At 37.3% G+C, this 25,513-nt stretch overlaps 3 protein-coding genes across 3 annotated transcripts in view; 1 reads left to right on the forward strand and 2 right to left on the reverse strand.

Annotated features, from left to right (window-relative positions):
• The window catches only part of LOC116292005 (DNA polymerase alpha catalytic subunit), a 38,239-nt gene extending 14,885 nt beyond the window's left edge, over positions 1-23,354 (forward strand). Inside the window, exons 27-60 of the mRNA XM_089034340.1 lie at positions 119-203; positions 547-608; positions 720-809; positions 1,356-1,415; positions 1,995-2,045; positions 2,808-2,934; positions 4,018-4,087; positions 4,174-4,213; positions 4,408-4,449; positions 4,580-4,627; positions 5,095-5,162; positions 5,765-5,804; positions 6,010-6,109; positions 6,497-6,612; positions 6,805-6,900; positions 7,522-7,572; positions 7,942-7,982; positions 8,756-8,837; positions 15,705-15,737; positions 16,233-16,325; positions 16,983-17,071; positions 17,322-17,356; positions 17,635-17,716; positions 17,809-17,885; positions 17,998-18,053; positions 18,179-18,307; positions 18,786-18,861; positions 19,215-19,313; positions 20,121-20,224; positions 20,560-20,640; positions 21,615-21,728; positions 22,206-22,322; positions 22,562-22,646; positions 22,884-23,354. Of these exons, the coding sequence (XP_088890466.1) occupies positions 119-203; positions 547-608; positions 720-809; positions 1,356-1,415; positions 1,995-2,045; positions 2,808-2,934; positions 4,018-4,087; positions 4,174-4,213; positions 4,408-4,449; positions 4,580-4,627; positions 5,095-5,162; positions 5,765-5,804; positions 6,010-6,109; positions 6,497-6,612; positions 6,805-6,900; positions 7,522-7,572; positions 7,942-7,982; positions 8,756-8,837; positions 15,705-15,737; positions 16,233-16,325; positions 16,983-17,071; positions 17,322-17,356; positions 17,635-17,716; positions 17,809-17,885; positions 17,998-18,053; positions 18,179-18,307; positions 18,786-18,861; positions 19,215-19,313; positions 20,121-20,224; positions 20,560-20,640; positions 21,615-21,728; positions 22,206-22,322; positions 22,562-22,646; positions 22,884-23,005 (2,661 nt within the window). The 3' untranslated portion in view covers positions 23,006-23,354. The remainder of the gene's footprint in view (positions 1-118; positions 204-546; positions 609-719; positions 810-1,355; positions 1,416-1,994; positions 2,046-2,807; positions 2,935-4,017; positions 4,088-4,173; positions 4,214-4,407; positions 4,450-4,579; positions 4,628-5,094; positions 5,163-5,764; positions 5,805-6,009; positions 6,110-6,496; positions 6,613-6,804; positions 6,901-7,521; positions 7,573-7,941; positions 7,983-8,755; positions 8,838-15,704; positions 15,738-16,232; positions 16,326-16,982; positions 17,072-17,321; positions 17,357-17,634; positions 17,717-17,808; positions 17,886-17,997; positions 18,054-18,178; positions 18,308-18,785; positions 18,862-19,214; positions 19,314-20,120; positions 20,225-20,559; positions 20,641-21,614; positions 21,729-22,205; positions 22,323-22,561; positions 22,647-22,883) is intronic.
• Positions 8,065-11,553, reverse strand: LOC116292007 (neo-calmodulin). Its single transcript, XM_031699240.2, has 2 exons — positions 11,254-11,553; positions 8,065-10,028 (listed from the first exon to the last, which is right to left on the reverse strand). The coding sequence occupies exons 1-2, from the start codon at positions 11,417-11,419 to the stop codon at positions 9,715-9,717; spliced, it is 480 nt and encodes a 159-aa protein (XP_031555100.1). The 5' UTR covers positions 11,420-11,553; the 3' UTR covers positions 8,065-9,714.
• On the reverse strand, positions 12,428-15,174 carry LOC116292006 (uncharacterized). Its single transcript, XM_031699239.1, has 5 exons — positions 15,015-15,174; positions 14,243-14,348; positions 13,816-14,120; positions 13,122-13,263; positions 12,428-12,760 (listed from the first exon to the last, which is right to left on the reverse strand). The coding sequence occupies exons 2-5, from the start codon at positions 14,313-14,315 to the stop codon at positions 12,483-12,485; spliced, it is 798 nt and encodes a 265-aa protein (XP_031555099.1). The 5' UTR covers positions 14,316-14,348; positions 15,015-15,174; the 3' UTR covers positions 12,428-12,482.
• Positions 23,355-25,513: the final 2,159 nt, after the last annotated feature.

A 25,513-nucleotide genomic window follows, 5' to 3' on the forward strand; every position in this document is an offset into this window, starting at 1 on the left:
TCCTTCTCTTTCTCCTTCTTCTCTCTTCATTTTCATCTTCCTTGTGCTGCTTGATTGTACTTTGAGATGATGGGCGGTTTTCCGGTTCTTCAATACAATGGATTGTTGTTTTCTCAAGGTCATCGCAATATCTGCTCTTGTTCATCAAGAAGTACACTTGAATAGGGCTGCGCCCAAGGAGAAGTACCAGTACAGGTTCTGTGGTGAGTACTACCTCAAACTGATAGGCAGCAAGTAAACATACCAGGCCTGACACATTAGGCGTGACACAGTAGGTGTGACATAGTAGGTGTGACACAGTAATGATACATTAGGCTTAACACAGTAGGTGTGACACATTGGGCGTTACACAAGGCATGACACACCAGGCGTGACACATTAGGCATGATACAGTAGGTGTGACACACTAGGCATGACACTAGGCGTGACACTAGTGGTGGTGGAACTCGAAGATGTGCTTCATACACCACCAGTGCTTCCCTTAATACTTTTATCTTTCCCTTTCCATTCTAATTCTTTTTATTTTTCCTATTTTTCATCTTTTAGCCATTAGTAAGCCAAGTGACAAGCTCTTCCCATTTGACTTCAAAGATGTCCTCAAGAAAAGGGTAAAAAATCAACACAAAAAATCAACACTGTTAAATGTGTTTAACGTTTTAAGAGAGTCATATGCATTTCAAAGTAGAAGGTTAAGTTTTTTTATTTTTTATTTCCCACAGCAAATAAAGATTGAAGTCATGACATCAGAGAGAGCTTTACTTGCATTCTTTGTTGCTAAGATACACAAAATTGACCCAGATGTCCTGGTGGTAAGTTATTACCCCTCCCTTTTTTTGCTTCCACTTTAATTAACTTGGCCCTTTCCTTCCTTGCCTCCTTGCTTCTTGCTTCCTTGCCTCCTCGCTTCCTTGCCTCCTCGCTTCCTTGCCTTCTTGCCTCCTCGCTTCCTTGCCTCCCTGCCCCCTTGCCTCCTCACCTCCTTGCCTCCTTGACTCCTCACTTCCTTGCCTCCTCGCTTCCTTGCCTTCTTGCCTCCTCCCTTCGTTGCCTACCTGCCCTCTTGCCATCTTGCCTCCTCGCCTCCTTGACTCCTTGCTTCCTTGCCTCCTTGCTTCCTTGCCTGCTTGCCCTCTTGCCTCCTTGCCTCCTTGCCTTCTTGCCTCCTCGCTTCCTTGCCTCCTTGCCTCCTTGCCTCCTTGCCTCCTTGCCTTCCTGCCCTCTTGCTTCCTTCTTTCCTTTCTTCCTCGTATCATTTCTCCATTTCTCCTTTACCTCCATTCACCCATTCCTTATTCACTTCTTATTTCACAACTTTTCCTTATTTGTCATCATTTATTTATATATTTATTACTTAGGGTCACGATATCTATGGTTTTGACATGGACATTCTGATGCACAGAATCAACGCTTGTAAAGTAAGTAAATTAATCCCACCTTTTTACTCTCAGTCAATCATCTAGAGACATCAGTTGTCCAGAATCAAATAGTCCCTTATCTCATTCCGTAAATACCGCTGTGTTTTAAGACTGAAGACTCATCCCTACAGGCCTAGCCTCGCTTAAGAGTAAATCATTTGCAAATGTCAAGTTTGATGTAAAGAATGTGCAGCTTCAACAATAGCAATGTTTTGAAATCCTACAGACTTCTAATGGTATCTGTCAATAGCTGACTTATAAACGAGGCTAAGCTTGTTCAAATGAGTCTGTAGTCTTCAAAAACAGCGGTATTCATTGAATGTGAAACTGGCGTATTCCCTGTTGCTCAGGGTTAGCCTCGAATTTTATGTAGAATATTCACGTGTTCCAGTGAAGGTCCGTGGAATTTCAAATTGTTGTATTGTTGAAGTTGTGCATTCTTTACTTTACCGTTTTATATTTGTGATTATTTAGACACTGATACGAGGCTAAACCTGAGTAAATGAGTCTGTAATCAAGAAACGCAGCGGTATTTCACGGACTGAAAAAAAAAATCTATTGAATCTTTTTTTGTCATAGATTCCTCAATGGTCAAGACTTGGCCGCTTAAAACGTGCCATTATGCCAAAGGTAACCCATACAATATTTTTCTGTTTGTGTAGAAAACACAGGGACCCCACTTTAGATAATGGATTGTCACCAAGGACAGGGCAGCAAAACGACAAGCCCGCTACTTTCACGATTTTTTTACTTACCTGAGTTTAACACTCCAAATTTTTAAGCGTTTCATTTGTGTCACTGCTGCCCGAAACTTGTGACGAAATTTTGTCGAATTAGAGTAAATCTACTTATTAGTATTCACGAAAATGTCAGTTTTTCTGCTGATCAAAATATCACCTCTCCCAAAGTACACGGCCTTATATCTCAAATACGCATTCAATAAATTTTTGTCGCATTTGATATTTTGCTATTAGGCTCCAAAAGAACGTGTTTACAAAATATTGTGCTTAAATACGTAAAGCTGTCCTTATGGCGAAAGGCCAAAAACCGTTTTTCTGTCCTGTCGTCACCAAGTGAATGATCATGAATGTATTAGTAAATGAGCAGAGTTCCAAAAAAAAAAAAAGCACAGGAGAGAACCACCAAGAAACTCTACTAACATATGACACCAAGCCTGCTGGGACTTGAACCCAGGCCGCTTTTTTGAGAGGCTAGCGCTTTCACTGCTATGTCACTCTTGCTTCCTGAAATGGAAAGGGGTGACGTTTTGTCTCTTGTGCATATTGGGTCTTTTCCAGTCTTTTCCAGTCTCTCACGAGAAAAGAACTCTTGTCAGATGTTGTCCTTGTGGTGTTGTTCGTTTCTAAGGTTATATTTTCTTTTTTTGTTCAGATCTATACTCATGGAAAGGGTGGTGGGGGTCACCATGGCGACCCCAATATCACGTGCGGGCGTCTCATGTGTGACGTCAAGATCTCGTCAAGGGAGCTCATTAGATGCAAGAGCTATGATCTTAAAGGTGAATACAACTTTACCGCCAAAAAACAATGCATCTTTCTTTCCATCCTCCCTTCCTTTTATTATTACTTGCTTCCTTCCATCTTTCCTTTTTTCTTTCTAACACTTTTTGTGTTAATAATAATATAATGTTCTTAGAAACGCATTACACAGAGTCTTAAGGTGCTGACACACGGTGCAACATTACACGCAACATTGTAAGCAACAAGTTTAAATCGGGGTGACACACATTGCAACAAAATCACGCAACATCGCTTGTGTCAGCCTGCTATGTTAAGATATTTGGTCAGCAGTTATAAATTTGGTGCAAGCTGATTGGCTGTTAGACACACGCTGCAACAGTGAGGCGTGCAATGTTGCATGCAATGTTGCACCGTGTGTCAGCACCTTTAAAGCGTTTACAGACGGAATAAATAAATAAATTGTTAGATTAACTAAAACTGTTGTGATGAGTTATAATCCGTCTTGATCATTGTCTTGATCCATGTCTTGATTAGTGTTTGATCCAGTATCTACCTGATTTCACTGCAATTCCCTGTCACACGCGACCAACTAGACCTTCATCACAAACAAAAATTTGAGTTTCGTTGGACTTCAATCAAAAGGGTTTCTTAAACATGTCTTTAGGGATTCCGACTCCAATTTTCAAACCCTTAACCGCAAAGCTATTGGTATTGCCTTACCTGATCTTGAACACACACACAAATCATAGTCAATACCGATAGCTTTGTAGTCAAGCGATTTGAGATTCGGAGCCGGAATCCTGTGACATTTTTGAGAAAATATATCCAGAGCGAGAAATTCACAGCTACAAGAAGCATGAGATAAGGACGACGGTGTTTGCACGTGTTCACGTGAGTATTCACGCCAGTCCTGGTGTAGAAACCAATAGAAACGATAGAAACCTTTTGATTGACGTCCACCCAAACTCAATTTTTCGTTTTTGATCGCGTGTAACATTGAATCGCAGTAATGCAAAATCCTCATTGTTCGTTGAGCTTATGAATTATTAATGAATTTGAGAAAAGAGAGAAGATTGTCAGTCCATAGTTTTGTAATGGTTGATTTTTTTTATTGATGACAGAGCTCTCTCGTGTGGTGCTGAATACACAGCGCCAAGAGATCGATCAGGAAGATGTCGCTAATATGTACAGGTAATTTTAATGATCCGTTATTGAACATTGATCTCTTTACAATGCTTGAATGATTATTGACCCATGAATTTGTCGTCTTTTAACAGCACGTCTCAGGAGTTGCTGTATTTGTTGGAACTCACAACGGTAAAGAAGATTTTCTCTTCTCTTCTCTTCTCTTCTCTTCTCTTCCATTCCATTGTGATTTTTCTTTTTTCACAAAAATTCTTCCTTTCTTCCTTTCACTTCATTTTTTTCTTTGTCTTTCTTCACTCGTCTATCCTTTCCTTTATTTTCTTTGAACTCCTATTTTTAAAATAATGTTTTTACTTTCTTTTCAGGTCGATTCTCTACTGAGTCTTCGTATCATGTACGAACTAAACGTAAGTGTGCCTGAACAAAAAACCCATCTTAACAGGTCAACGAGTTGCCTTTCATCTCTTTACAACGAAATATCTTTCATAGTTTTTCGTGTTAATCTTGTTAAACCTGTTTTTCCTGTTTTGTTAACAGGTTCTTCCTCTCGCTCATCAAATCACGTGCATTGCTGGAAATGTCATGGTATGCAATGCAACTACTTTTAACCTTTAGATATAAATAGATGCGATAAACGTCAAGTATATTCAAGAAGAATCACCAACAACAATAGATCCTTTCCAAAATTATCTTGGGCGCAATGACAACAGAAAAAAATACATATATATATAAAATGCACTCGAGAAAAGGTGTAGTCACTCAGGTGAGAAAGCGTTGCGTGGCAACACTGAAAGCTGCTGTAGAAGAGACTAGAAAAAGTGTGATTTGTTTTGAATTTTTCTGTCATTCTCCCATCTAAGATAATTTTAAAAAGTGTTTACAGATGCTTCAATAACAGAAGTAGATAGAACGGAGATTTACTTCATGCGCGCGAAAACGCGTTGTATGCAAGCTGCACCGAGTGTTTTCCCGCCAAAATTTTCGAACATGCGCAGAATGTTTTAATGAAGCTATCAATAACTCGTCGTAACAAAAGTTATCCTTCGTTTCAGGCACGTACTCTGCTCGGTGGACGGTCGGAGAGGAACGAGTACCTACTGCTCCATGCTTTCAGTGAAAAGTAAATTTTCTTTAAAATCTTTTTTTAATTTTTTCAATAGATCATTTTAGTGATACGGCGGTCATCTTGAATTATTGGCGTGATTCCGAGTGAGCAGACGCGTAGAAAATTTATAAAACATAGAGTGGCGGGTTTACGTTTTCAAATAATTTGAAGTCTTGGGTTTTTTTTGCATATTGTTCAAACTACCAGCAAATTAAATTCAATTGCTTTTTAGATGTGCTACTCATTGAAAAGCGTAAAGTTATAGAAAAGGAAATCTTGATTGTGCTATATTACTATTCTATAAATTTTCTAATAGCTGTCCCCTCGGCATCCGTCTCATAATGTCTTAATGGGCAAAAAGGTTTATTAGTATTACGAGGTGGTTTGAGGGGGATTTAGAAAGGAGTTGTTCCTGGAAGGAATAGCATAAAGTTTTCTTGATGGCAGGCCGGAGTAGGGGACGACTTTAAAGGAAGGGATCATAAGAAAAGCGAAGAGAAGAATATGTAGGCGTTTCATAACTTTATTATTTCTTTTTTTTATTTTTTTATATTTTTATTTATTTATTTATTTATTTATTTATTTATTTATTTATTTATTAATTATTTTTGTTCTAGGGGGTTTATTTGTCCTGACAAGTCGTATGGAAAGAAAACGGTAAGTTGATTAAAACTGTGATAAGAAATGAAAGAAAAGGAAAATAAATAAAGAAAAGAAAAATAAATAGAAGAGAATGGAGGAGAATGGAATGGAAAAGAAGGCAAGGAAAGGATTGGAAAGATAAAGGAAACGAATTGGAAACGAAAGAATTGGAAATCTTATTTTATTTTTTTCGCAAATAAGTTTTTGTTTTCTTCCATAGCATGCTGCAGTAAACGAGGATGATGAACAGCCAACCACAAGTAAAAAAGGCAGACGTAAACCCGCTTACGAGGGTGGACTGGTACTAGAGCCAAAGAAAGGTGAGAGTGACCTGAACCCAAGCTTAGCACTCATGCATTTGCTCATGGCTTACGTTATATTTACATTTTTGAGCGAACTCTTTCTTTAGTGGACTTTAACTAATGGATTACTCAGTTGACGATACGGTGGACATCTTGAATTGCAAGGAATTATGGTCGTCCAGAGTTCAAAACCGTAGACAAAGACGACAAATAACATATTGATGGTTTTCACGGCGGCCATGTTGGAGGAACTTAACGAAAGAATTGTCAATGAATTTTTTTGTTATATCCTCCAACATGGCCGCCGTGTCTTTTGTTATTTAATTATCTTGGGTATGATTGAAAACCATTCTTGAAGTACTCGATTTCATGTTATTAATTACCGGTTTTCTGTTTTTCAAACAGGTTACTACGACAAGTTTATCTTGTTATTGGATTTCAACAGTTTGTACCCATCCATCATCCAGGAGTACAACATCTGTTTTACGACTATTGACAGAACATCTACCAGCACTACTGGGGTAAGTATTAGAATCTCTACGGTGGGGAGGAGGGATAGTAGCAGATGTTAGGACATTTTTGCCTACCAGGGTAGGGGACAGCACCCAAAATACATTTGATATACTATGAAACAACATGTTGGATAATCTAAGTCATGGCATAGTTAACTGACAGATCAAACCCTGAAACAACCTTTTATTTAATCTGCAAAGGATGACGAAGATGCGATAGTTGATCTGCCTGATCCATCGTTGGAGCCAGGAATACTTCCCACTGAGATCAGAAAACTTGTTGAAAGGAGGAGACAAGTAAGTAAGACAATTCCTTTTCCACACAGACCTTTCTCATAAATGGCCGCCAATAGACCTATCCCGAATTCGCTTGACTGATCACGAAACAATGGTTTCAAGTCGAGGTTGAACTTGATGAATAAAAGAATCAAGTTCAATCTCGACTTCAAATTATTGTTTCGCGGTCATCCAAGTCAATTCGGGATAGTTCTATTTCGGTTGGGACTAGGGACAATTGCATGGAAGCGAGGTCAGAAAGGCTTCATTAGTAACCAAAGTCTACTTAGTATGATCTTTTGTGTCAAAGTCATTCATATCACGTATTCAAGTTCTTTTAAGCGTATCTTGACGATTTGTTTTACAGAACTTTTTTTGAGAGGGTTCATAGAACTATTTTTTCTACTCATTTCTGTTTCGACTGGATTTTCTTTCTTTCTTTCTTTTTTTTTTTTTTTTTTTTTTTTCCTTTCCTTTTTATAGTTTTCTTCTTTTGCTTCTGCTTCTGCTTTTTCTTTTTCTTTTTCTTTTTCTTTTTCTTTTTCTTTTTCTTTTTCTTACCTTTTTTTTTATAACAGCATTAGACAATCGACACCCTTGTATTTTAAACAATTACAAGATTACTATATCATTCTATTCCAGGTAAAAAGTCTTATGAAAACCGTTGGACGAGATACAGATAAATACACTCAGGTACAGAACTATATAGAACAAGCAATTTGATTGGCTGATGCGGTCTTTTTCTAAAACGTGATTTGATTGGCTCTATGCTGAAGCGAAAAAGTCGAAGCTTGTTTTTTGTTTTTGTTTTTGTTTTGTTTTGTTTTTGCTTTTTTAGTATGAAAAAAATAAGTTATCTTGTACTTTTGTTGGAAATTTAATCGACGTAAGCCGTCAAAACACGAGAAAGTGTGCAGTCGGTCGGGAGTTAATTGCTTTGCACAAGCATAAAAACGGTTTCTAACGCCGGATTTTGGCCAAAATTTCTCCAACACTTGCGATCTTAACGTTCTGAGCAAAACAAAAGTTGTAATATTTCAGTATTTTTCTCTCTTTTTGTAGTTCGATATTCGTCAGAAAGCTCTGAAGTTGACCGCAAATAGGTAAGAGGGGAATTTCCAATCTAAGTTTTATTGCTAAAAGGTATTATGATAGAGTGAAGTCAATAAAACCGTGAAAAGGATATTAGACTAATAGGATAGACCCTAATTCCATTGTTTTCTTTTGTGTTTGTTTGACTATTACACGTTGACTGACATTTTTATTTCACGGGTTAATTACGCAGCGCACTGATTCTAAAAATAGCTTAAAGATTCGGACAAACATTGCATTCTGTTTAACCGCTACGAGGATTATACGAACCGATTTTATTATTTTTGCTTAAAGTTACAATAATAACCCATGTAAACTAAGATCAACTGCGATCGGCTGAGAAAATTATCTGCTGAAAGTAAACTTGTAAGTTTGTTTGTCCGAATTTCGCCTTTGTCTTCGTTTTATGACGTCATGACTGCCCTGCGCTATTGCCTACATTTTCTGTTCGTTCGAATTATGTAATAATTATACATTATATATTGTGAGCAAAATTAAAGATTTTTAATGATATAATCAACATTTTATCCCATATACCTTAGAAATACAGCCAATCAGAATGCAGGAATTTGTCGTATATTCGTCAATGTTCCACTTATTCTTCCAATTACGCGCTGAAATTTCTATTGCGTGGAATAAAATAGCTATACGTTGCTTTCTCGTGGCACACCATGGAATATCCCACTTGTCACTTGTAAAGAAAAATATACGTGCCTCATGAGATATTTCATGGTATGCCATTCAAAATAGTTGTATAATTAGTATATATACTATTTATTTTTAGTATGTACGGGTGTCTTGGATTTTCGCACTCACGATTCTATGCAAAACCATTGGCTGCCCTAGTTACTAGCAAAGGAAGAGAGGTGAGTCAGCCTTGCTAAAAGATTGCCAGAATTATACACCGAAGCGAAATATGGCGACTTGTATTATGGCGTCATTTTGCTACCACTACGCTACCATCATGCAAACGTCCAATTTGAATAATTTTTGTTCTGGACCGTCTAGCCTCTCTTACATGTGAAAACCCCTTTATGTTTCCACGTGAACACGAGGCTGGTAAGTCGGTAGTCAGTGCAAAACAATAGTTATTCCAATTGGTCGCCATATTTCTTTTCGGTCGGGTGTATTGTGTAAGATTAGGCAGATTAAGATTCCCGTTTTTTCTTCCCGCAAACGGCAAACGTGACCACGTTTTCATCGTTTCCCTACATTTCACTTTACCTTTTGCAAACTTTCTCGACAATAGGATAAGTATTCTTTTGTTTATCTACAACTTGGAGATTTTTGTGATTGCTTTTCACTAATTTTAAATAATTTTTTAATGGTCAACTGACGTTGAAAAAGTAACAAACTAAAAAGATAATTTAAATCCTTATATTTTTTAACTCTTCACGCCCTGAACATTTTAAATTTTGCATATCTATTTAAAAAATCATGGAGAGTCTGCAAAATTAAAATTAGAATGTTAGAATTAATTTTTAAGCAGTGTCTCAGAGTGAAAAAATTGGTTTAAATTAAAATTCCAATGTTAAAGTCTCAAATTCTATCTGTTCAAAATTTTTAGCAGTTTTCTTTTTCATGTAAACAAATTTTAAATTCAAAAAATCAGTTTCGAAACGAAAATTTTTGAACTTGTAGAACTTTAACTTTTACATCAGTAAATGAAATTGCTAATGTGAGCGATTTCTAAATTCAATCTATAGTTTCACGTAAAACTAGAATTCTTTTATCTTTCGGTTTTTATCCTTCAATATCTTCGCCATTTTTGAATATCTGCAAGAATTCATCCCAGTCGACCTTTCCATCGCCATTCGTATCAGCAACTTCTATCATAAGTTCAATCTCTTCCTTAGCGTACTCGATGTTTAACTTCGTCAAGACACGCTCGATCCCTGAACCCTCGATGTAGCCTCGCTTGTAAATGTCGAACTCTTCAAAGGCTCGTTTCAGCTCAGCGTCTTGATCATTCACGTTAGATAGCTGCCGGTAAAGTTTCAAAAATATACCAAAGTTGATCTCTGGTTCGTCGTTAGATTGTTTGTTGACTTCAATTCCTTAAAGTATGAAAGTAAAATACTTTTTAATGAATTTAAAAAAAACCACAACGTATTAAAAGCAATGAGCGCCAAAAACTATTTTCTTGAAGAAAGGCTGTTGTACAAGGCTAAAATCTTGTTATTCAAAAAGTTTAACTTGTTTGGAGGTGGAGATGAAAAAAATTTATTCGAAAATGAGGTTTAGGCCTTCATTTGCTTATTTCCCATATATTCTCTATAAAAAAGCCTGACAAAGCAACATTTTAATACAAATGCAACAAAACATCTTCGTACAATTGAAAATACCGCTTCAAACAAGCATTTTATCATAGTACATCAGTTTCTAACTGTTTAAAAAAGGTTTTTAGTGTTAACCCAAAACGAAAATTGGGATCAAAACTCATACGAAAGTCTAGTTTTTGGCGCTTTTTGCCATTATTGCTTATTTTATTGAAAAGAATTTCCTCTTAAAACATATTCTTAGTTCTAAAAACTTCAACAACAAAAAGTTAAATTCTGAAAATCAGAAATATTTCGATATAGTTTATGTTATGTTTCGATATAGACCTTATAGTTTTCAAAGGTTTCTGAACTTGCAAAAAAAAATTGTAAAAGAAATTTCGTAAACTTGAAAATATCGCTTTTTGGTACTTTATATTTACCCCTTAACTCTTTATTTTTTTTCCTTTTTAAGAGATGCTAAAATTGGTTTTTGAAAATATTTTTATAAAGGGCTTACAATGTTTACAAAACTTAAAAAAACTTTTAAAAAAACTTTAAAATATTCTTATTTTTTGAAATAAGATTTGAATAATTATAATATCCTTTCTACAAACTGGATTATGACTGTTGAAGAAATTAGTTTCGTAAGAAGAATTTATAGTATTTCGCTTTATTTACCCTGTAAATATGAAACTAATCTTTGTGAAGAGCTTACGTTTCGAATATTTCTAAAACTTCTAAGAAAATTTATGAAATTCGTATCTTTAACCGTAAAAATATTCTTAATTTTTTGAAATAAGATTCGAATAATTAAAGTATCCTTTCTGATGCTTGCGTCTAAATATCTTGAAGATAAAATGTTAACTCGAAAAAAGATTAATGCATTTGAATATTTTGTTTACCAGTTTTTTTCACTTAAAACTATCGTTCTAAAAACCAAGAGTTTTAGCTTAGGTTAAGAACTTCTTAAAAGTAAACCCGAAAATGTCTTTCAAAATAACATTTATAAAGAAATTTTTACCTGAACGTTTGAGCAAAGCTGCAACTTTTCCTTCTTCAACATTTTCGCGAAGATTCCGTATCGTTCGCGTGAGAGTCTTCACTCCTATCATTCCGTCATTATCTCTGTCAGCTTCTGTAAAAGCTTTCAGGAGAAACTCTTCGTCGTTTTCATCCACTGGCTTCATGATTTTGATCGAAATTCTTTGAAAATTTTAGACCTTAATACTTAATACATTCTCAGTAGAGAAATCCTCAAATTAGGACGAATTCTGTACTTTAGAAATATTTAACTTGGCGCACAGAAATTTAAGAATTCAGATCAATGATCAAGGTCTTTAAAAATTTAAGGATAAGTTTATTTTTAAGCTATTTTAATTTTAACTCCTTAGTCTTTTCAGCCAATAGAAAAAGTTCCTTTACAATGGAATTCAAAGTGTAGGCTAACTTCAAAATTAGAATAACGTTTTGTTTTGAATATTCTTGTTACTACACAAGATCAACTTCCGTTGTAATTTTGCTTCTAGGTGTAAATTGTCGATTGTTTTTCGAGGTGCAAATAGTCTGTTAATCGCCATTTATCACCCCTTATCTAAAGAGAATTGCCTAACCTCTTTGCGTTTGCAGTCGATAATAATGCGTGAGAAATGATTGTTGTTCCTTGAAAAAATTATCTTCGTTTTCAATGGTCTTCACGTTGAGAACACGTCATAAATCTATAGCATAAATACTTTCTAACTTCCAAACAATTTTAGCATTTTTTGTTTTGTTTTATTTATCTTTTTATTTCGATACTTTTTAATTTGTGGTATAAGATTTCATACATTTTTATTTTTCATTCGAGGAAAAATATTTCTGACCTAAAACCATTTTTATTTTGTAGTTACATTTTTACAGTCTCGTGGTGCGCGTCACCCGAATGAATATCGATTGGATTTTCATGATTTTCTTAAACTTTCGTAGAGAGCTCGTAGTTAACTTTATTAACGAAGACCTAACGAAGCCAACTCCGTGAAGGAAACGTCAATCTCCACACCTTCTCCACCTGAAATGGATAATCCTTATAGTCTTGGCCGAGTAGTTATCGATTAGTTCGTTTTCGGTAGTCGAGTATTTATCGATTAAGTTTTTATCATCCTCTGAAAATTGTCGTACCAAATTTTTCCATCGTTATTTTATCATCACTTTTTATCTCGGTCTTGGCCGAGTAGATAACGATTAGTTCTTCGTTGGTAGTCGAGTATTTATCGATTAAGTATTCATCATCCTTTGAAAATCCTCGTACCCAACTTTTCCATCGTTATCAAAATCTGCTCCTTTAATCATTGATTCAATCTCATGATCCCTAAAGTCCTGACCAAGTAGCCTCATTACTCTCTGCAGCTCGTCTGCACCTATACTACCATTGTTATCCCTGTCAAATACTTTGAACGATTCCATCATAATGTCTTCGGGATCGGTATCTTGGAGGTTTCGGGACATCAGGGTTAGAAACTCGGGAAAGTCAATAGCTCCATTCCCATCTGAATCTGAAGGGGAAATCGCAATATAAGTCTTATACGTCATGAAAACCTTGGTGAAATGCACCATCCTCCCTGCCTTTGGTTCATCAGCTCTGCTTCAGTGATGTTATACCCCAGTGACCACACTTGTTTCTTTAGTTACCCTACCCACCCCTCCTTCCCTTACCTATTTGGTTCATCATGTCCATCAGCTCTGCTTCAGTGATGTTATATCCCAATGACCGCACTTGTTTCTTTAGTTACTCTACCCACCCCTCCCTCCCTTACCTATTTGGTTCATCATGTCCATCAGCTCTGCTTCAGTGATGTTATAACCCAGTGACGTCACTTGTTTCTTAGTTACCCTACCCACCCCTCCCTCCTTTACCTATTTGGTTCATCATGTCCATCAGCTCTGCTTCAGTGATATTATATCCCAGTGACGTCACTAGTTTCTTTAGTTCTGTAGCACTGATACAACCATCGCCATTGTCATCGAATACCAGAAACGCTTCCTTTATTTCACGTACCTTGAACGAGAAAACAAATAGGCGTGAACGAAAAAATCTTAAAAGTTCTCCGTTCCCTTATTGTATCCTAATACCATTAATACCAAATCCCTTTTCGTAGTTGCGTTGATTGATTGATTGTAAGCCTTATTTATAAGGTCTCTTCCTTGATTCAAGGGTTTTCCTCCGGGCTCGACAAGCCAGAAAAACGTATTTAAGCTCAATATTTTGTAAACACGTTCTTTTGGAGCCAAATAGCAAAATATCAAATGCGACAAAAATTTATTGAATGCGCATTTGAGATATAAAGCCGTGTACTTTGGGAGAGGTGATATTTTGATCAGCAGAAAAACTGACATTTTCGTGAATACTAATAAGTAGATTTACTCTGATTCGACAAAATTTCGTCACAAGTTTCGGGCAGCAGTGACACAAATGAAACGCTTAAAAATTTAAGGTACTACTAAATAAAAAAATCGTGAAAGTAGCGGGCTTGTCGTTTTTCTGCCCTGTCTCCGCCCTCTCAAGTTTTCTCTCTCTACAAAACCTAACCGGCCAATTTCCAATTCTCACCTGGTCTTCTGTTAGATCAACATCATTTTTCCCAGATTCAGGACTGGGTGATGCAGGTGACGCGGTATCCCTTCGCTTTTCAAATTGGAGCCCATTCCTTTTAGCCGGTCTGTTCGCGCTTTCGTTGAGTTCGTCAAACACGTCTTCTTCTTCATCAGCTGACAACTGCTCGCTTCCTGATTCATCGAGCGTGTTTTCGGTTAAAATCGTTAACTCCGAACTCTTGGTTGAACTTCGGTGAGGAATCGGTTTGTCGTCGGTTGGCGTCGTTGCCTCTTCGACAGGAGTTAGGCTTGCGATTTTGTCTAACATACAAAACGTGTTTTTGGTAATAAACGAAAAGCACGCAAATAAAATAAAATAATTTTTTTCTCTTCCTCAGCCCCCAAAGGTGACAATTTTCCCCGTCCCCCCTACCCTATGTTACCTTTGCTTTTTGTTTTCTCTTGTTCTTCTTCCTCGGGTTCCTCGGCGATGGACGAAACATGACGCCTGAGCATGCTGTACTTTTCTTTAGGAATTCTTTTCAAATGCTTGAAATTTTAGCAGAATATAAAATAATAATGATAACAATTACAGCATCAACAACGTACTACAGTAGTAGCAACAAAAGCAACAACAGTAACAACAATAGCAGCAGCAGCAACAGCAGTGGCAACGACAAAAATAAACTTTTGCTTCACAAACCAAGCTGTTTTCAATCGATTATTTTCTGGAGATTCTATTTCTTCAGACGATAAAGAATTCCACTTCAAAGCAGAGGTTTTTCACCAATGTTTACATACAATTTATTATAATCTCTGGTTTAGTTCAGATAATCTGGCATATGAATTCCTTTGTACTTGAAAGAAAGCTACATTTAATATCTTCAAAACCAAACCCTCTTATCGAAGTTTCCAATTTGAAAAATTCAAATTAATGGCGAGCTTCTTGACATTGAATGTAATATAAAATTGACCATTTTGATGCAAAAAAAAAAAAAAAAAAAAACGAATTATTTTGGCAAATTCAGCTTTCAGAATTATTATATTGAATGATTGCTTTCCCTATTTGCAATGTAGTTTTTTAAACTCAAAATTTCGAGTAATCTTATTGTAAGTTTTCGTGTTTTTCTTGAAACCACGTTGCTTCAGACGCTGAGAAAATACAAAAACATTCCACAATAACGAAGCAGAACCACTAAAAACGATCAAACTTACCAAAAAATATATCTCTACAAGCTTTTACCATGCAATAAAAACAAAAGATTTGAAGATATTTCCTGTTTTGAACCACCTATCTTCTCAAACTCTCTTCCGCAAGGCTAGCAATTGTGTTCGAGTTAAAGTAGTTTAAGTAGTTTCTAAAGAACCCGTTAATTATGCGATAGTTTTTAACGTTTACTCTATAAAATAAACAACATGTAAGCCTTTCGCTATTGTTTGATATTATGAGTTTTTATTGATTAACTTTCTGTTGACAGTTTGACGCGTTGGTAAGATAAAAAGAGATTATTGAATAGTTTTTGCAGATTTTAAATCGTTTGTTCGAAGATTTTCTATTAATTTTCGAATTTCTCAGGTTTCCCTCATTATTGCTAAAACATAACGACCACAAATTCGCCTTAAATCTTTTTTACATATTCTCTTTAAAAATAAAAGAAATATCTGATATTATTTGCTCAGTTAAGCTATGACAGAAGAATAATGTCAATGTTTTTGAAGCAGTTGTAGTCATGATTTATACGCGGCGCCGTTTTCCCGCTCATTTGCCAAACTAACAGTAAATATCCACCGTTGTCATGCTAACCAATTTATGACGTCTGTCAATTAATCTTCACTTCTGTAAACTCAGCTTCATTTTTGATTGACAGCTGTCCATCATTAATGTCCTGTCTTACTTTTTCTTAGATTCTGATGAAGACCAAAGACCTGGTGCAGCAAGTAAGTTCAAAATATTTTTAATTTATTAAGGAGATGTCGTCTGGTATAACTATAAAAAATATACTATGAAAAACACAGGATACGGACCTCGCGTGACCTGTTGTGACCTATCGTGACCTGTCGTGACTTTGACCGAGCAGTTTCATTGATCTCACGACCTTGGGACTGTTTTTACTCGGGCTTCCTTAGTGCAAAATGTTTTTTTCGTGGTGCCGTCACAAATACAGTTGATCCTGGGCTTAAGGCACGCCAAAAATAAAAGACGATTCGACTAAAAACGATTGGTCACACCCCCGAACAGTCTCATAACAAGGCGAATTACCTCGGGAAAAGATCGTGAAATATGTTGTTTTCCATAGCACTTGGGAATTTTATCAAGGAAGCCCGAGTAAACGCTATCTTGCTTACGTTTTATCTTTTATTCGAGAAAAATGTCGTTGAATCTAACAGTTTTGATGCACCTTTCTTTAGTGATGTGTTTTGTTATTTCTTCAGATGCATCTCGATGTAATCTATGGAGATACAGATTCTATCATGATCAACACCAACTCTACCGACCTCGGTGAAGTCAAGAAGATTGGCAACAAGGTATTAGGTTTATACAAGAAATAAAATCTCGATACAGCCACCTCTCGTTACAGCGGACACCCTCGGGACCATCACTTCATGTCCGTTATAGCGAGCGTCCGCAATAGCAAAAATTTTTTTCGGTCATTTCTTTGTCAGTATTTTTGTCGGTGATTTTTCTCCTGACCGTAATAGCAAGGTGTCCGTAATATTGGGATGTCCGTAAGGCGAGAGTTGACTGTATTAACCCTTTTCTTTTGGCTCCATTCCTTTTATTTACAATCCTTTTTTATCCTAGCTTCTAATTCTATCCTATTTTTCCTTTCTTTCTTTTCTTTTTCCGATGTTAGGTTTTTGTTTGTTTTTGCTCCACTGATTTCATCATATTTCCTTTCTATTCTCTCTTTCAATTTTCCTTCTTTCGTTCACCTTTTTTATTCCTTTTTATTGCAAACACTTTCTCGAGAAATCGTAAATTATTAGTGAATTCAGTGTATTTTTTCACAATATATTTGAGTAATAATGACACTTTAATTTTATTTTTTGTTTTTCCTCCTTTCCTTTTTTTACATAATTGTGCAAGACACTTTCTTGAGAATTCTTAAACTTTAGTGAATTCGTTTTTAGTATATTTTTCAACGATATACTTGAGTAATAATGGCGTTATTTTCCCCACAGGTCAAAAGCGAAGTGAACAAGTTATATCGTCTGCTGGAGATCGACATTGACGGTATCTTCAAGTCAATGCTGCTCCTCAAGAAAAAGAAGTATGTGACTTTATCTTCCTTGACCGACAATGGCTTGTTAGAAAAGTTACTGCGCATGCTTAGAAAATTGGCGGGAAAGTTGCATACGCGTCAAAACAAACGAAATGCGTGTGCGATGTATTTTCGCGGGAAAACGGGCAAACTCGGTAAAGTTTGTTGCAGATAGAAAATTTGGCGGGAAAGTATTCCACATTCTAATCTTTGTTTAAAAATTTGTTGATTTTATTTTTTTATTTGTATTCTTCTTTAGGTACGCAGCAATTTGTATCTCGGAGAATGAAGATGGTTAGTAATAAGATGAATCTTAGTCCATCCGTCCGTCCCTCCCTCCCTCCCTCCCTCCCTCCCTCCCTCCGTCCCTCCCTCCCTCCATCCTTCCCTCCATCCATCCATCTATCCATCCATCCAGTTTTTTCCTTCATGCAACAAAAGTTTCTTTTTTTCTATCTATCCATCCACTATTCATTTTCTCGCTCCATTCGTCTCACCATTCATCCATCCATTTTACTTCATACAACTATATCCTTTTCCGTTTCATTTAAACATCGTATTTTATTTACCAGGCACCCTTAATGAAGTAAAAGAAATGAAAGGTCTTGACATAGTGAGAAGGGACTGGTCCGACCTCGCAAAAGACGCTGGGAAGTACGTATTTATTCTCTCTCTCTCTCTCTCTCTCTCTCTCTCTCTCTCTCTCTTCCTGTGTATTTTTTTTATCCTTTATTTTTATTTCTTAGCTACGTCCTGGCCCAGATTCTATCCTCCCAACCACGAGAGACCATCCTGGACAACATCCACGAGTTTCTGATCAAAGGTAGGTCATGCCCATAGCAAACTTTTTATTGGTTTTAATATTTAATTCATCAAAACTATTTTGTGAAAAACAGCTATTTTTGACGATGAAGATCTTGTTTTTTTCTTATCAGTTGGCGAGGACGTGAAGGATGGTAAGGTTGACGTTCAGAAATTTATCATCAACAAGGTATTGTAAAGCTGCTTGGTGAAGACAAAGATACGTGATTTGAATCTTTAATTCTCCATCGTCACTTCAAGGTGCTTTCAAGGTCACTTCAATGCTTATCAATAATGCTCTTTTCGTTTCTATAGCAATTGACCAAATCTCCCCATGACTACCCTGACAAGAAATCCCTGCCCCACGTCCACGTGGCTCTATGGATGATGAGCAAGTCGAGGAAAGTAGGCGTGGGAGACACGATTCCCTACGTCATCTGTGACGTAAGTATGGCGTACTATTTGACCTTATTTTCTGTTACCTGTGATGTCATTAATAGTCACGTTATTTTTCTAAAGTCAAGTTTTACTATGTTGTCACGTGATGTTATGACTACGTCATCCATGACGTAATTGCTCCACGTAATAGCTTTACATCATATTTTATAGCCAATTTAATATTTGTCACGTGATTCGAATACTGCGTCATCCTATTCACCATTTTTCAAACATCGGTTCACTGGTCAAACACAAAGCATTCAGTCGAGGTTGTAAGGTTCAAATTTGAATAATCCTTTGAAAGTACGTTGGCGCCTCGCTTGAGTGCTTTGTGTTTGACCAGTGAACCAATGTATGGAAAATGGTGAATTTCTACGTTTTCCATGAAGTCATTGCTGCCATGTGATACCATCCCCAGTCCTACCGGCGAGGTGGTTGGACTAACCATCATTATGACACCATTATTGTCTTGTGTTCTGTCCAGGATGGCTCAACCTTGCCTGCCTCACAGCGTGCTTATCACCCTGATGAATTCCAGAAATCAGACACTCTGCGAATCGGTATCCTTAACAAACTCAACAGAATAGAGGTTTTGTACCATTTTATTGTTCTGCCATCTAACCACAGGAGGCAAAGCTGTATTTCTAATGGTGGGTTGAGAGGCTGGTAGGTCCTTTCGTTGTTGTTTCCATACAAACCTCTCGAATTTCGAACAGCTGTAGCTTATATAGCTTATAATGTTACTACATTGAAATGGGTGGAGATTGGCTTCAGTCAATCACATTTCCAACGTTAGTGGTTTTTGATTGAGGTACGGAAGCCAAAAACCCACATTTCTTAGGCAGTGTTGTTAGACTAATTATGAATATGTATGTGCAAAGTGAAGTCTGTTTGCCCTTAACGTTAACATCAGACAACAAGTACTACTTGGCAAGTCAAGTGCATCCCGTTGTGTCACGATTGTGTGACCCTATCGAAGGAACGGATGCTTCTAGGATTGCGCAATGCCTTGGTGAGTACAGAAAACAAAACTCGTACAAAACTTAGAACTACAAATCGTGTACTTTTACCTTAAAGCAGTTTTCGTATGACTGTAAAAAGCTCAGTGCCGTAAGCGTGACATGCCGTGACCGTGATGCTTTCTAGAATTTTAATTGGCTGATTTTTTTCACGCGCAATGTGATTGGTCTGGCATTGCCGTGACCTTGGCGTGACCGTGTCCGCGCCGTGTTTATGCCATGTTCCGGGTATTTGATTGGATGGAGAGTAAATTCTCGTGCAATGTGATTGGTCTGGCATTGCCGTGACTTTGGCGTGACCGTGTCCTCGCCGTGTTAATGCCGTGTTCCGGGTATTTGATTGGATGGAGAGTAAATTCTCGTGCAATGTGATTTGTCTGGCGTATCCCTTGCCGTGTCACGACCGTGTTCGTGCCGTGAATTTTTCACAGTCATACGAAAACTGCACTATCATCCAATTATACTCAGTAGAGTAAAAAAATAGCAGGAGAAAGCCTGAAGCAAGTACAAATATCCTGCGATATTTATGCTCTTCAAATCACCATGTACATATTTGCAATATTCGGTCACGCAAAATAAAAAGTTCGATAACAAATAACTTTAAAATGTCAAAATAGCAGTCAGGATTTATGTTTAAATTGGAAAATTAACATAGAAAATTCAACTTATGAATCTTTGATCTAGAAAGGGCCTGAATGAAAATTATTCTGCGTAAATTTTGATTGTGTAGATTTTTAAAATAAATACTTAAGTTGCTATTTATATTCTGAGATCATTACTGATGCCCACATTCTATACAGGTCTTGATCCATCGGGATATCGTAGCGCGTCAACTCACCATGACGACGAAACAGATGCCTTGCTTGGTGGCCAGGCACTTATGACTGACGAGGAGCGATTCAAGGTTAAGATCTTTCAATTGAGTTTCTAAAAAAAAATCAAATTTGCTAGAAGATGACGCTTAATTCGTATAGGAAATCGCACGATCTCGAGTACAATTCGGAATTTATAGGTACGAGTAATGTTTTGAAAGTGTTCAAAATTGAACGAGCATTTAGTCGAGTCCAGTTTGAGAACTTTCAAAACATCATTACCCCCCCCCCCCCCCCCGGGCCCATTGTCTACTGTTCTCATGAGGAAATACAAGTTTAAATAAGAAAGAAAATTGGTTACTATGAAAAAATGCTAAGAAATACGAACTTATTTTCATGGCAGCTCATGAATCTTTATTTCATACAGGACTGTGCTCGACTGGTGCTCAAATGTAAAAATGCAAAATGTGGTGCAGAGACGACTATTGAAACCCTTGTCAAAAGCAAGGTAAGTACGATGTCACAGTTTCAGTTTTGTTATAAAACTGGCTGTGATTGGGTGCTTCGTCTGGTACCAAATATACAACTAAGGCCCCGTCCACGCGTATCCGGAAATTTCTGTATCCGCAAATTTTTTTTTTTTGCGGATACGAAAATGTTCGCGTCCACACGCAGCGTATTCGAATCGTTTTCGAATCGTTTTCACTGTCCGCACGTATCCGGAAATTTTTATATCCGGATTTTTTTTTTTTTTTTTTTGCGGATACGGGTTGCGTAACACGTGTCCGCAAATTTTTGTATCCGTATCAGGAAATTTTCGAAAACGGTCTCCAGAGTGGACATTTTCGAATACGGATACGTGTGGACGCTCGTATCCGCAAATTTTCGAATACGCTGACTTAAACACGATATTGCGTATGCTCAATAATAAACACTATCCGTCAAATGGACTAGGCACTAGCGTGCATCAGGGCGGATCAAGAAATTTCCGGATACGTGTGGACAGTGAAAACGATTCGAAAACGATTCGAATACGCTGCGTGTGGATGCAAACATTTTCGTATCCGCAAAAAACAATTGCGGATACAAAAATTTCCGGATACGTGTGGACGGGGCCTTCGTATGCAACCCGTAAAGTACTCCACTGGTCATAAATGTAAAGCGCATTAAGATATTTGAAATGCGCTATATAAAAAACTCCCATTATTGATGGGTTGCAAGCATTCTCAAGAGAGTTAAGAGACAAAAACATGGCATCCATTGTGGTACCGTTAAAAATGGATGCTAATGAGAAATCTTTTGCTAAATGGTACCAACATGGCCGCGATGACGTAACGTGCAAACGAAGAATTGATGAATTAAACGTGAAAGAAATCCATTTCTTGTAAAAGCGTAGAAAAAGTAGCGCTACAGTTTTATTAGATTGTTGTGATTAATTTGTCTGCGAAAAATCAAATGATTCTAGGTATCGTCTCGTTTCAGGATAATCATGAATATAGTGCTATTTGTCCACAATGCAACAATCTTTACCAATCAGCTGCCGTGATTAATCACGTGACTGTGGTCATTCGTAAGCACATCAAGGAGTATTATAATGTGAGTGAATTTGTCAATACTTTATAACTGTTTTATAGCACTGCCCGTCATGTGCTATCTACCAAAGAATATTTTATTGCTTGGTATCAATCAGCTGAATCTCAGGAATCTCATTACCAGATACACTGGCAGGCAAACCCTGACCGTCATGTGCTATCAACCAGAGAGCATTGTATTGCTTGGTATCAATCAGCTGAATGAATCTTATGAATCTTGTTACTAGGTTATAATGACAGGCAAACACTGCCCGTCATGTGTTATCAACCAGAGAGTATTCTATTGCTTGGTATCAATCAGCTGAATCTCAGGAATCTCACAACCAGCCTACATTGACGGCAAACACTGCCCGTCATGTGCTATTAACCAGAGAGTATTCTATTGCTTGGTATCAATCGGTTTGATACATCTCATCATCAGCCTACAATGAAGAGCAGATCTTAATTTTTGTTAAATTCAAATTTTTCTTGTGTTGGTCAGGGCTGGCAGAAGTGTGAAGATCCATCGTGTGACCATCGCACTCGTCAAGTACCACTTACACGCCACAGGGGACTACCCCTTTGTCCTCGTTGTCACCGGGCACACATAGTACCTATGGTAAGAATTTCATAAATCAACAAATCCTGCGGCTTGCTTGCCTGCTTGCTTGCTTGCTTGCTTCTTTCCTTCCTTCCTTCCTTCCTTTTTACCTACCTCCCTCTTCTTTATCCCTTTCTCTCTAGTCCTTCCTCCCTCCATTCCCTCCTTAGTGCCTGTCCTTTCCTACTTTTTCGTATTTTTTTCTCTTCTATTTTTCTTCCATCTTTTCCACATTTCTTTCGTTTACGTTTTCCCAGTACACAGATACAGCTTTGTACAATCAAATCCTCTACTACAGCCGACTGTTTGATTATGACCATGCTTCCAAAGATAAAAAAAAAGGTGAGGCTCACTGTCTAAACAATCAAAAACTTATTGAAATTGAAAATCGTTCATGGAAAAAAGTCTTTCATGGTTTAGAAATTAGGTTTTCCCCTTTTAAAGAGTCAAAAGTTGAAAAAAATTCGAATATTTTAAGGATCCTCCTTTCTTTTTCTTTTTTTTTTTTCTTTCTTTCTTTCTTCATTGAACTCCATTCTCTTCGGACATAATCCTTAATTCATACTTTTCTTCTTTTAGACGTGCCTTCAAGAGCCAAACCTTTGTACGATAAAGTCTACCCCTGCCTTCAGAAAGTCGTCGAGTCTAACGCCTACTCCGAAGTCAACCTTGCCAAGCTATTCATCTCGGTCTTTGGATAATCTTCACGTAAATATATAAATACTATCATCCACACTGAAATATTTGATTTTTTTTTGCATTATCTTTTGTATGGTTTTTTTCCTTTACTGTTTTATATCACTCCTGTGTTCATTGCTACGTGCTGAGCGAGTCAGTCGCGACGTGAAAGTAAGGCAAAAGACTTCCGTCAATCAAATCAATCATAAGAGTAGTATCCCATAAACCTATTCACAGTCCACATGAACCTTGATGCACTCTAACGATACCGATTGCCTATGATTATCCAATTCACGCGCTCATAATGTCATAAATCAACTGTCACAAAATGTAAAATAAGTGAAATTTTGTTAATAAATCGCATTCTTTTTATCACATTCAAAAAAATGCGCGCAGAAAAACAAATTTCTTACAGCGCGTTCATGCTCGAATGTCAATCAAATGGTTTCCACATTGAAGCACCGTGGTTGGATAAAACGTTTCAGTGTTTCAATGGTTAGAACATTTTACAGTCGTACTTAGATCCATTCAATCCAAGTATTACCCTAGTATATAGAATATTCCAAACACGTAAGTCAGTTTTGCATTCCCTCCATACCGCTGTTTTTGAAGACCACAGACTCAGGCCCCGTCCACACTATGCCGGATAAATTTGAATCCGAATTTTTATTAATTCGGTTAGGCCTACCGTCCTAACGAATCTGGAATTCACCGAAAACGAATTTTTTTCGAATACGGTCTCCAGAGTAGAACAATTTGATAACGCCGGCTAGCTGTATTACTGTGGACGGAGAACATTTCGTATCCGAAATTTTTCGAATACGATGACGTCATGATTGTCATGGGAACATGGCGGGAAGGCTAAAAACTCACCGCAGGCTCAATTTTCAGCTTCGATGTACATGCTCAGATGTGCAATGAAGCGCTTCTGCCGCCTCTGATCGGACTAGTGTGGACGCGAAACATTTTATCCGTTTTCTTGTGTGGACGGAAAATTTTTTCGGTTTCGGTGTGAAAGTTGCGGATTCAAATTTATGGACGGGGCCCTCATTTACACAGGCTTAGCCTTGTTTATGTTAGTCATTTACAGATACCATTAATAGTCTGTGGGATTTCAGGGGGCTCTTCCTTGAGATGCTCCACATTCGCGACATTCATTATTTACAACACTCAACTCCAATTTTAAGGAGGGAGGAAACGAAAGGCAGAACAATTTTTCTTTACTTTTCATTCGTCTAAAACTCTAATTGTCTAAAACTTTAATTGGTTCAAGAGGAGGTAAAATCCTTGTGAACATATTTAGCTTTATATTATTTAGCGGTTTTTGGGAATAGTTCGTTGGACCCCGAGACGAGAGCACGAGAACGCCACGTGTGGAAACTAAATATTCGTAGTTATAATCGACTCTTTTATTAGAGGGTGAAATTATAATTGAAACTGATCTCTGATAAACTTAAAACCTTTTATGTCCAACTTCTTTAAATGAGATGGGACCACCATTTTATGCGGTCATCTAAGCCAATACAATATGTATATGCAAGGTTGTCTCTAATGGTCTTCATTGCAGGTGAAGTCTCTAATACCGAATACTTTTTCTAAAACATCCTTGTGCGAAGAGGATAATTTTTTATACCATTCGCCCTTAGAGATACATACTTCCTCTATTTTAAATTTTGGATTCTTTTTGAGTATGCAATCCAAAGAAATGTGATAATAACAAAACTCGGGTGCCTTAGAGGGGGTCAATTCTTTATTATAGGGGTGGTAATACTCGCGTGTATGCTTTCGTTTCAAAACAACGTCTCTTGGAGGCGGTGGAACGGTTTGTCTACCACCCTTTGGCTTCTCTCGAAAGGGACTGCCACAGCCATAACACATGTAGATCTGGGTCTTCTTTAGCGGCTTCAGAGTGAAGCGTTCGCTGTGCGCTGAAAAGAGACAATCATTAGTTGAAAGAAAAAAAGGGATTTCTTTTTGAAGGTGCGACTGACAATTAAGGACAACCAATTGCAATCCATTTAGTTGATATGTTGCATTTTATAAATTGTTAATACCTTCATTGCCTTTTCCCCTTTGAAAGTTATCCACGATTTCCTTGCCATCCGTATGGTATGCGCCTAGATATTTTGATTATAAATACATTTATCTTTTATAAAATAAATCACGCACGCATCCTGATAGCCTGCGTGCAGCCAGACTTTTCTCTGTTAGGTCGGCTGCACGCAGGCTAGCATCCTGATTGATTGGGCCAGCCAGCCACCCGCGTTCCAATGCGCGCGTTCAAATGGTAGGCAGTTATTTATACTTTATAAACGCTTACTAGAGGTGAGCCCAACACCATTATAGGCCAAATGTATGTTTCAGAAAATCAAATAATGGCTTCGTCAGAAAATCATGCATCACTTCCTATTAAACCTACCATCGCCAATATCGTCCTCGATGCAATTTCTCTCTTCGAGCTCTCTTTTCTCATAATCTTCTTCTTCGATGGACTTAAAAACATCTCTTTCAACAGTCACCTGAGGAACACA

Source organism: Actinia tenebrosa, unplaced genomic scaffold (genome assembly GCF_029948245.1).
Source record: "Actinia tenebrosa isolate PJP-AT-01 unplaced genomic scaffold, QUT_ActTen_1.0 PGA_scaffold0__85_contigs__length_37466705, whole genome shotgun sequence".
In the NCBI taxonomy this organism is placed as follows: Eukaryota; Metazoa; Cnidaria; class Anthozoa; order Actiniaria; family Actiniidae; genus Actinia; species Actinia tenebrosa.